At 34.9% G+C, this 12,317-nt stretch overlaps 1 protein-coding gene across 1 annotated transcript; it reads left to right on the top strand.

The window, feature by feature from the left end:
• Positions 1–6,346: 6,346 nt before the first annotated feature.
• On the top strand, positions 6,347–10,369 carry LOC129229684 (myb-like protein X). The gene has a single exon (XM_054864044.1). The coding sequence runs from the start codon at positions 6,347–6,349 to the stop codon at positions 10,367–10,369; it is 4,023 nt and encodes a 1,340-aa protein (XP_054720019.1).
• Positions 10,370–12,317: the final 1,948 nt, after the last annotated feature.

The raw sequence follows: 12,317 nt of genomic DNA on the forward strand, positions 1-12,317 counted from the left end.
ATTAAAGTAAGTAACAAATGGCATTATAATAAATAGTACTCAAGATAGCAAAATTAATTAATTTGCGCAACACATGCTATTCATAGATGGCTTAAACTGAAAGAGATTACAAGTATGTAGAACGGTAACTAATATTTACATCAGTGGTTCCTACCCTTTTCATTTCTTGGGACCACTTGATACACTCGACGTTAAATCCCGGTTATCACAAATTTGCCATTTCAACTGCGCTTGCGCGCGGACTTTGCTGATTTCGAAACTCTTGCTCAAACTAATGAAAAACATGTTAATATGAGATAAGAACAGATAAAAATTAGAAATTACAAAGCTTTCTTTGATTTAGTTTCTACGTCTCGGTAAAGATTGAGTTTTGCGTCTTAATTATTTATGGATTCGGAGTCTGATTTTTCTATCAAACAAAGGCCCTTTTCAGGGCCAAATTTTTAACCTCAGAAGAGCGTACTCGACCTGCAGCATCACTTCCAATACAAAGCCGAACCCTCAACCTAAATACAAATGTATAATGCTAAGCTGTTTACGCCTAACGTAAAATATCCGCAAAAGACGGATATTTGTAATATTCCGATCAGTTTTGAAGTACATAACGTGTTTTACGTTTACGTTAAATAAATATTTCCAAACCAATAAATATTGAATGGTAATTTTTCTCTTTTCTTTATAAAAATTATCAGTTATTCATATCCATAGTTTCATATAATGTATCTCGAAATTGCTGTGAAAATACTCTAATCGCATTCATTAATTTGTTGGGACACTAGCACAACCTAAATATAAACAAGCAACACGAAATCTTAAAACAGAAAGCCCAAAAAGCAAAGTCCGTGAGCAAGCGCAGTTGAAATGGCAAATTTGTGATAACCGGGATTTAACGTCGAGTACTTGATACCCCTTCGAAAAATAAGCGGACCACAAGCGAGAGAAATGGCACTTTCACAACAATTACATTAAGTGAACTGAGGTGAATACAAAACATTTCTTCACTAAGTTAATTACAATTATAAAAACTACATTTCAGTATTAACAATGTTCAATTAACGTTCAATGATTTTTAAATCTACATAGTTAATATCCAAACTGTCTTGTTATAGAAATAAATGATAATAGAAAAAGTTCAAATTAATTTAGGAGTTAGGTTGAAATTTGAAAATAAAAATGTGAAGTTGCTTAAACTGAACTGTCACTTGTAGTCATGGGCCTAAAATGTTCCTGCTATAGCCAAATTTTCACTTCAATAACTTGCTTGATCTTGCATTTCATTTGAAAGTTTTTCAACATTTGGCTCCAAAGATATCATTGCCAGTCTCATTGGAGCGAACAAGTTTAATAAGAACCGGACCTATAAATTTTGCATCCCCCCCTGCAACGAAATCTATAGGGCCTACGACGCAAACATACACGCCTCCACATACGCCAGCAATGTATATTTGAGACGTTAATAGGTCTTAGTGCTAGTTTTTTTTTTCCATTTCTTAGGTCGTTGGGCCCCTGAAATACGTGGGCCCCACCACACTGCGGAGTCTGCGGTAATGCAGATCCGGGTCTGAGTTTGATAGATAGTTTCGATTATTTTTGAAGACAATGTTCAGAATGCTGTCTCTCAAAAATAAGTGGAAATAAATAGCAATGTGCAGATATGTGCAATAATAACAATAGTGGAAAAATAAGCAGTTTTAGTGTCAATTCACTGAGTAATATACTTTCATCAAGCAACCAAATACAAAAATCAGCAAAGTTTTTACGTTTAGATTTTTTTATCACCTGAAGATAATCATGATGCAAACCAAATGCAGGAACTCCTATTACAAATTACCAGTATGATTGCAACTCATCTCTAACAAGTCATACTGTAGAACGGAGCTATAATGTCACATGTTGTGAAAGTTTGACTGCACCTACACAACACGGATGAAATATTACAAAGATGAGCATGAGCATTGATAATTGTCAATGCGCTTACTCAACAAATATGTTTCCACAAATAGCGTCGGCAAATTCATGAATGCAGTTGATTTCTTTATTTGCATCAAGCGTTCTCGCGTAGGACTCTAAAAATGTATTCTGTGAATTTATTCACAAAAAACCATGTATTTGACTCTGGTTCTTTAACACACAATCAAAAAACACATGTTTGATCATAAAAGTGGCTTAAAAATAAGTAATTAAAATATTGGATGATATGAAATCATTGTAAAATAAGTAATGAAAACAAAATGCAACGGTTAAACAATACATTACACTAAACGAAAATCATAAAAAAAAAAAAAAAAAAAAAAAAAAACAAATTTTAAAAATCTCTTGCCATTTTTTTTTTCTTTACCAACACACACAAAAATATTCGAATGGATTATAGTCACGTCCTCTCTGACTAATCTTACAGAATTGGCTGAAATCTTAAATTATGTTTGATATTGGGTCTTTATTTAAATTCAGTGCACTGACACTCTGTATATTGTATCCCTTTTTCCGTCTCAAACAAAAGGAAAAAATAAAAAGGTTCTCCACATATCTACACTACTGTAAAAGATATTATGAAAATTTTGAGATTTGGTCAATTATCTCCAGAACTACTGGACAATTTTAATGAAATTCGGTATGCACAGACATTGAAACAATACAAAACAAATAACAATCCAAAATTTAAAATATACAGGCATGATCATAAGTAACACTCGTTGGAGAATGATGGTTTGAAACTGCGGTTGCAAAATTGAGCAAAAAAATGGTTTAGTAGGGGTTATGGTCCCCTCTAAGAGACATATAGGCCTCGCAGTGTGACTCCATACTTCAAATGAAGCAGTTTATTGCATCCTGAGGCAGTTGTTTCCACTCGTTCAACAACACTGTACTCAGGCAATAGAGGGTTCCCGGAGGGGTGTTGCGAGTTGCTATTGCGCTCCCAAGAGAGTCAAAGACATGCTCTATAGGAATGGAGTCTAGAGATCTGCTTGGCCAATCCAACAGTGAATATCCTTCCCTTCAAGAAATTCGTCGACCAGAAGAGATCGATGTGGTCTTGCGTTAACATCCATTAAAATTCACTCAGGGGCTAACAGTGTTTCTTAAGAGGTGAGCATATGGCTCCAAGACTACAGACCTATACCTCGCAACTGTCACAGAGCCTCTCTCAAAGACATGGAGGGGTGTGCAGCCATCCAACATGATGCTTGCCCGGACCGTCAAACCTCCTCCTCTATAATGGTCAATTTTGTGGATATTGGAGGACAGGTAACGGGTCCCGGTTCAACTTAACCGACTATTATTGTCCTACATTCGTATGTATAGAAGCAAGAACCCGCTCCTATCCTCCAATATCGGTAGCGGGTCCCGGTTCAACTTAACCGACTATTATTGTCCTACATTTGTATGTATAGAAGCAAGAACCCGCTCCTATCCGCCAATATCTGCGAGAGAGGCTCTGTGACAGTTGCAAGGTATAGGTCTGTGGTTTTGGAGCCCTATGCTCATCTCTTGCGGGGCGCTGTTAGCCCTGAATTAATTTCAATGGATGTTAACAAAAGGTCACATAGAGCTCTTCTGGTCAACGAATTTTTTGAAGGGAAGGATATTCACTGTTAGATTGACCAATCAGATCTCTAGACTCCATTCCTATCGAGCACGTCTGGGACTCTCTTGGGAGCGCAATAGCAACTCGCAACCCCTCTGGGGGACCCTCCATAGCCTGAGTACAGTGTTGTTGAACAAGTGGAAATAATTGCACCAGGACCCCATAAACTGCTTCAAGTATGAAGTCACACTGCGAGGCCTATATGTCTGTTAGGGGGAATCATAACCCCAACTAACCCATATTTTTGTTCAATTCTGCAACCGCTGTTTCAAACCATCGGACTCTAACGAGTGTTACTTCAATTTTTAGATAGGGTTTTGTTTTGTATTGTTTCAATGTCTGTACATATCCAATTTCATTAAAATCGGTTCAGTAGTTCTAGAGATAATTGACCAAATCTGAAAATTCTCTTAATTTCTTACACAAATGTATATAAAAACAATAAATACATCAAAGGTAGTTTAAAAATTGGTTTCAATTACTCTAGCGCCATCGGATGGCGTTGTTTTTGTCTAACGATTAATAAATTACACAAAATAAGAAAAAAATAAGAAAGATGATTTTTCGGGCGGGGGCTGCTAATGTGTTTTGCACTTTTTTCAACTCTTGCCAGAGTAAATTTAATTTCAAACATATTGAGATTTCAGTATTTATATTTTTCAGAAAACTCTTAAATATATTTCGGGTGTCATTCCGTAAAGGGTTGTCACTCAACACAAGTGCCGCCACCCCTTCCCCCTCGTAGTGATGTTACTGCGCTTGATAGATTAAATATAATTTAAAATATCTGAAGATTTCAGTATTTATATTTTTCAGAAACTTTTAAATGCATTTTGGGTGTCACCACCCAGAAAAGTGTCAGTCGACGACAATGCCGCCTCCTGTAATTGATACATCAAATATAATTTTATATTTTGGGGGGGGGGGAGTTAAGAATTGAAATATTGATATTTTCCACAAGTCCTTAATCCAATTTGGTATCAGCCGCTTTTCAGAGGGTGTCTCTCAGCTCAAATGACCTTGTGACTTGTTTTGGTCTATTTTAATTTTTTGATACTTGCAACTACGAAATTTAAAACATATGTCACATTTTCAATATGTCTTTAGAAATGTAAGGAGGGGAGTAGTGATGCTTTTGTTGCCCTAAGATTTCTAGGGGAAGGATCTAAAGCCTTGCTCATTAAAAAAACACAGTTTTGACAGTGTCACGCAATAATGTAAATCAAATATTGAAATTTCAATCTGAAACTGAAGCAACATTGCTTTGTTAGAACGTATGCAGAATCCGGAGACTTCTTCGCTCATCTTATGAGTTTAGTCGATTTGGACACGCCATAGTCCAACTGAAGCCAATACACTTAATAAATACCCTCAGTTAATTTTTAAACTGGTAGTTAAAACCATTTTTCACAACAGTGCAACTTGTAGCAACTCAGGAAATCTTTTGAAAAATATACTTCGATTTATCAGGAATTGAATGAAAACCTGTGAAATCGTGAAAAGTTCAACGAAAATAATCAGTCACGTTTCGCAATATTTTTACAGTTTTTCAGACTAAATTTGCCCAAAATATAGTATCTCCACTTTCCCCTTCACATGCAATTTGTAGAAGTCGCAATAAAATAGCACGATGAACATCTAAGTGCGTTATGGAGGAATATGTTTGGAATGGTGGTTCTTAACGAGCAGTTCAGCGAGAATTTCACATCATGTTCCAATTTGGTCACCATGAGTCCAGGCCCTTCATTGAAAAATTATATTTTTACACATTAGTAGGCGTAAAATCATTGTTTTCCATAACATAGTATTTAGTATACGCTATTTGCCTCCTATTCCAAACCCCCACCTGGAAAGTTCGAAATGACGTGCCTGCAAGATCTTGTTTGGTTAGAAAAACTATTCTCGCGCAAAATTTTATAACCTTGCATTTCTATCAGCATTTATTCCCACTAAAAAATACTTGACACAGATTGCCTTTTTTTTTTCTTTTTTTTTCTGGGGGGAGGACTTTCTCTTTCTGAGGAGAGTTCTTTTTTTGGGGGGTGGGGGTGGATCGTCAAGGTATTTTGGGGAATGCGTCATTGCTCTTGTGGGGATGGGCAGCCCTGTTATCAATCACAAGGAAGCTGCATACACTTTGATGCACTTTCCTGGATTGACGCTCTGACATACGACACTCTTTTCTGGGTTTTTATACTGTCTGAGGTTGACTACGCGTTTTTGTTTTCAGTGCAGATCTTGCAACTATAAATGTTGATAAACAAACTTGAATACATTTTCTATATGGAAGAGGGTTGCTTCAACCAAGTTAGAATCGAATGCAAAATTCTTGCTCATTATTTCTCAAAGAAACACTATTACGAATATACTCCTACACAACACACGAAAATACTAACCCCGCCACGTCTTTGTAAAAAATGTCACCAGCGGTGACATTACCGTCACCAGATCGGTACTGTCACTACAAGAACTCACTTAGTGCCATCCCCAAAGAAAAAGATTCATTTGTCGTACCCTGTATTAATTTCTAGAAAATTTTAGAAATTCACTGAAAGTAATGAAAAGTTTGTACGATTATGATGTTTCTCATGTTGTTTTAACAGGTCATATAGCAAAGGACATCAGAGCACGTCAGATTAAGGCGTTGGATTTGTGGGGTTATACTCTGCTGATGTCTATAAAAGTAATGCTGCTGAAATGAAAACAGACAATGATAAAAGAGAATCAGAAAAGAACGACCAAAAATTTAAAAATATCTCAATGAAGGGTCACAGTCAAGCAATTAAAGGTCTCATGAACCAGGAAGATCATGATGTTGGATTGCCGTTTTCAGATGTCCAGAAGAATGATAATTTTGAAGTTAAAATGGTCTGTGCTCATAATGACTCTCAAATAAAAGCACTTAAAGTCAAAAATATCATTGCTGGAAAAGGTGGTAAAGAAATTGAAAACGTTAGAAATTGGCCATTGGACTTGCAGGCAAGTAAACGAGAAAAAAGTATGAAAATGAGTGAAGTTGCAATAAAACCAAAAAGAGTTTCATGGAAAGCCAAATTTAAAAAATGGTTCAAAAGATTTAAAAGTGGCGATAAAGAAAATGAAGGGGAGATGAACCAAACTAATTATCAAGTCGACTTGCCTTTCTCTTCTGATGTCCAGAACAATGACGATGATGAAACGAAAATGGAAATTCATCAAAGAGAATCGCAATTGAAAGATCAAAAAATTGAAAATATTGATGAGAGAAGTGACGATAAAGCAACTGAAATGCACGTAAGCCAACCAGATAATAAAGTTAAATTCGATGGGTGGTCATCTTTTGATAGCCGGAATTACGACATTGCTAAAGGGAAAATTCACTTCGTACAAAAGAATTCTCAAGTAAAGGAAGTAAAAGTCAAAAACCTCATCATGAGTGGTGATGACAAAGCAGTTGTAAACATTAGAAAATCGCCACCTGTCCTGCAAGCAAATGAACGAGAAATGAGCTTGAAAATCAATGAAGTTAAGACCGAACCAAAAAGTGTTTCTTTGAAAATCAAACTAGAAAAATGGCTTAGAAGGTTTAAAAGGGAAGATAAAGAATGTCAAGGTCACATTAGCCAGTCGAAACATGAAGACGGGTTGACATCATCTGATATCAAAACTAATGACAATGCTGAACTGAAAATAAACTATGGTCAAACAGATACTAAAATGATTGTTGAAAAACTCGAACAGATAACAATGAAAGGTAACGATAAAGAATTCGAAAGGTGCACGATACAGCCGAGGTATGAAGTTGGGTTGTCATCTTCCGATATTCAGAACAACGAAGATGCTGAAAGGATAATGAAATATGCACAAACCAATCTTCAAATGGTGGTAGAAAAACTCGAAAAGATCCCTTTGAAAAGTGACAATAAAAAAAGTGAGGGGGACATCTGTCACACAGATTACGAAGTCGAGTTGCAGTCTTCCTGTATGCAGAGAAACGACGAAGCTAGAAATAAAATGGACTGTACTCAAACACATCCCCAAATGAAACCAGAAAAACTTGAAAATATCAGTGTGGAAAATGACGACAGAGACACTGAAAAAAACATGAGTCTACTAGATTATGAAGTCATTTTGTCATCTTCTCATATCCAGAGTAACGACGATGCTAAAGGAAAAATGAAATACGGTCAAACAGATTTTCAAATGATGGCAGAAAAACATGAAAATATCGCTAATGAAAATGACGATGGAGAGTTTGAAGGGTGCACGATTCATCAGAAGTATGAAGTCGGGATGTCATCTTCTGATATTCAGAATAACGAAGACACTGAAAGAAACATTAACTATGCTCCAACCGATCTTCAAATGGTGACAGAAAAACTCGAAAAGATCTCTTTGAAAAGTGAAAGTAAAAAAAGTGAGGGGGACATCTGTCACACACATTACGAAGTCGAGTTGCAATCTTCCTGCATGCAGAGAAAGGACGATGCTAAAAATAAAATGAACTGTAGTCAAACAGATCCCCAAATGAAACCAGAAAAACTTGAAAATATCAGTGTGGAAAATGACGACAGAGACACTGAAAAAAACATGAGTCTACTAGATTATGAAGTCATGTTGTCATCTTCTCATATCCAGAGTAACGACGATGCTAAAGGGAAAATGAAATACGGTCAAACAGATTTTCAAATGATGGCAGAAAAACATGAAAATATCGCTAATGAAAATGACGATGAAGAGTTTGAAGGGTGCACGATTCAGCTGAAGTATAAAGTCGGGATGTCATCTTCTGATATTCAGAATAACGAAGACAATGAAAGAAACATGAACTATGCTCCAACCGATCTTCAAATGGTGACAGAAAAACTCGAAAAGATCTCTTTGAAAAGTGAAAGTAAAAAAAGTGAGAGGGACATCTGTCACACAGATTACGAAGTCGAGTTGCATTCTTTCTGTATGCAGGGAAACGATGATGCTAAAAAGAAAATGAACTATAGTCAAACAGATCCCCAAATGATAACTGAAAAACTTGAAAATATCTCTGAGGAAAATGACGATAGAGACACTGAAGAAAACATGAGTCTACTAGATTATGAAGTCATGTTGTCATCTTCTCATATCCAGACTAACGACGATGCTGAAAGGAAAATGAAATATGGTCAAACGGATTCTCAAAATATCTCTATCAAAAGTGACGATGACGAATTTGAAGGGTACATGATTCAGCAGAAGTATGAAGTCGGGATGTCATCTTCTGATTGTCAGAATAACGAAGACGCTGAAAGAAACATGAACTATGCTCCAATCGATCAAATGATGACAGAAAAACTCGAAAAGATCCCTTTAAAAAGTGAAAGTAAAAAAAATCTGGTGGACATCTGTCACACAGATTATGAAGTTGAGTTGCAATCTTCCTGCATGCAGAGAAACGACGATGCTAAAAAGAAAATGAACTATAGTCAAACAGATCCCCAAAAGAAACAAGAAAAACTTGAAAATATCACTGTGGAAAATGACGATAGGGACACCGAAGAAAACATGAGTCTACTAGATTATGAAGTCATGTTATCATCTTCTCATATCCAGAGTAACGACGATGCTAAAAGGAAAATTAAATACGGTCAAACAGATTCTCAAATGATGGCAGAAAAATACGAAAATATCACTAATAAAAGTGACGATGAAGAATTCGAAGCGTGCACGATTCAACAGAAGTATGAAGTTGGGATGTCGTTTTCTGATGTGCTGAATAACGAAGACGCTGAAAGAAACATGAACTATGCTCCAACCGATCTTCAAATGGTGACAGAAGAACTCGAAAAGATCCCTTTGAAAAGTGAAAGTAAAAAAAATGTGGTGGACATCTGTCACACAGATTACGAAGTCGAGTTGCAATCTTCCTGTATGCAAAGAAACGACGATGATATAAAGAAAATGAGCTATAATCAAACAGATCCCCAAATGAAACCAGAAAAACTTGAAAATATCACTATGGAAAATGACGATAGAGACACTGAAGAAAACATGAGTCTACTAGATTATGAAGTCATGTTGTCATCTTCTCATATCCAGAGTAACGACGATGCTAAAAGGAAAATGAAATACGGTCAAACAGATTCTCAAATGATAGCAGAAAAATACGAAAATATCACTAATAAAAGTGACGATGAAGAATTCGAAGCGTGCACGATCCAGCAGAAGTATGAAGTCGGGATGTCATCTTCTGATATTCAGAATAACGAAGACGCTGAAAGGAACATTAACTATGCTCGAACCGATCTTCAAATGATAGCAAAAGAATTCAAAAATATCACTTTGAAAAGTGACAATAATGAAATTGAAGGAAACATGAGAAATCCAGATCATAAAGCCTGGTTGCCATCTTCTGATATTCAGAACAATTACGCAGATGAAAAAAAAATGGACTCTGTGCAAAGAGATCCTCAGAGGAAGGCCCCAAAACTCAAAAATATTGCTATAAAAAGTATCGATCAAGAAAGTGAAATGCACGCGTGCAAGCCAGAATATGAATTTGGATTTTTCGGGTCGTCATCTTCAGATATCCAGAGTTACAACACTGCTGAAGAAAACGTTGACTTAGTTCAAAGAGATTCTCAAGTAAAGACACAAACAGTGGAAAATATTATCGCGAGAGATGATGGTGAAAGAGTTGCAAGTTTTGAACCTTGGACATTGGACTGGCAAGAAGCTGAACAAGAAATAAGCAGGAAAATAAATGAAGTTCCAATTAAACAAAAAAGAGTTTCATGGAAAACCAAGTTAGAAAAACGGTTTAAAAGGTAATTTTCATCCATCTTATATATATCTACAAACACACACACACATTCATATGTGGATCATTCTCCAGAATGTATAAGTTTTCAACAATAATATTTTGAACGAAAATCTTTCTTTCTTTCTTTTTATTTTATTCTTACATGAAAGTGTTACATACTACGTAAAACCTGTTTACAACGATACGGTTGGGACCTAAAAAATATGATTGTAGACAGGTTATCGTTATTAGACAGTTTGATTATTCATGCTGACATTTTTCTTGGGACCAAGGAAAATATCGTTATAGACAGGTTTATTGTTATACACAGTATTGTTATACACAGGTTTTACTGTAGAAGTAACCATAAACAATGGCCCAGCTTAATTCAAATGATTTTACTCATAAATAAAAATAAATAAATAAGTACCTTGTTCACGAAAATAAAAAAAAGAAGAAAAAACTTTTAGTGTTTGTAAATAGGGGATAATTTAATATCAAAGTCGATATTTTGTTGATTGTGGAAACAATGACCTATTTGAATGATTTGTGTGAATCTAATATTAAACTCTCTTAATTAAAGTTACGTCTAAAGTTTAAGTTATTCTTTTAGCTCTAATGTATAGTAAAAATGGTAAAGTATTAATAAATTTTCAAATTAGTAAATTTGGAATCAACTAGTAATTTAAAATTTCGGTAGCCTGTCTAAAATTGATGTATTTCCCCTCCAGCACTTATTCTCACCTCAGAAATAATGAAATTGGTACGGTATGTTACGCATTTGAGGAATTTTCCATTAGCATATGAAAACATGTGCCCCTTTTTTTTATATTAATTTACGTCCCTGAATTTAAAGTTCACGGGGATGAGAATTCCCAATAACCACATTTGGTTTTTAAAACAAAATCCATCTTCTTATTTTTCAACAAAATTTTCATTACTTCTTTATGGCTCTAAATAAACAAGGGAACTGACTCCCTTGTATCGTGGGAAATAAAATGTAATGTTATTACTACCATCTGTTAATGACAAATGGCGTTTCGTCTTTGGGTAATGGAGGTGAGAATTAATTGTGTGACGTAACTCCTTATCCTACTAAAACGAACTAAAACAATATTAAAAAGTTAAATATACTTAAACAATTAGTATTTGAGAAACTTGTGAAAGAAACAATAAGTAAATGAAGATATACTTTTAATTAAACAAGTTTTTAAGCAACATAAACGCTCATATCAAGTATGTGACATGCCACAGAGGTGAGAATTTGCATGTTGTGAGTCAAAAATATATTAAAATGAAAATCATTATTAAAAAATTGTTGGCAGGTTTAAATAGACATATTTTTGAAGAAATTAAAAAACGTTGTTAAATACGTTGTTCCTTTAAGATTTTATTGTAAAAGTCGTGTGACTGAAACATTACATTTTGAAGAAATACCCGTATATATATATATGAATATATCTGTACCTTTGAGGGATACAACAGTACGTCCATTTTTTTCCAAAAGACATTACAGTGTTAAAATCAGCTTTTTTCATATTTCCTAGAGGAATAGAGCACTATGTCCAATACCAGATATTATTTAATGGATATGGCGTATTTTAAAAGAACACCAAGCTCATTTTCACTTAGAGAAATAGAATACCATATGGTTGAAACTGCTCTCCTGTAAAATTATGAAAATGGACATAGTATTTACCCCTCCGACGTACACAAACACACACACACACACATACATACATACATACATACATATATGTATATATATATATATATATATATATATATATATATATATATATATATATATATATATATATATATATATATATATCATTTAATAATGTCTACTGGTAAGAAATAACGCAACAGACATAACTTGTTTAGTATGCAATTACCAGAAAAGCAATCGAATACTCAAAGTTCATATTTCTGTCAGTGTAAAATTTTTAAAGCCACCAGTATTTCATTAAAGCA

Source organism: Uloborus diversus, chromosome 9, assembly GCF_026930045.1.
Source record: "Uloborus diversus isolate 005 chromosome 9, Udiv.v.3.1, whole genome shotgun sequence".
In the NCBI taxonomy this organism is placed as follows: domain Eukaryota; kingdom Metazoa; phylum Arthropoda; class Arachnida; order Araneae; family Uloboridae; genus Uloborus; species Uloborus diversus.

Coding starts and splice junctions, on each gene's coding strand:
- LOC129229684 (XM_054864044.1), top strand. CDS start 6,347: ATGAAGGGTCACAGTCAAGCAATTAAAGGTCTCATGAACCAGGAAGAT.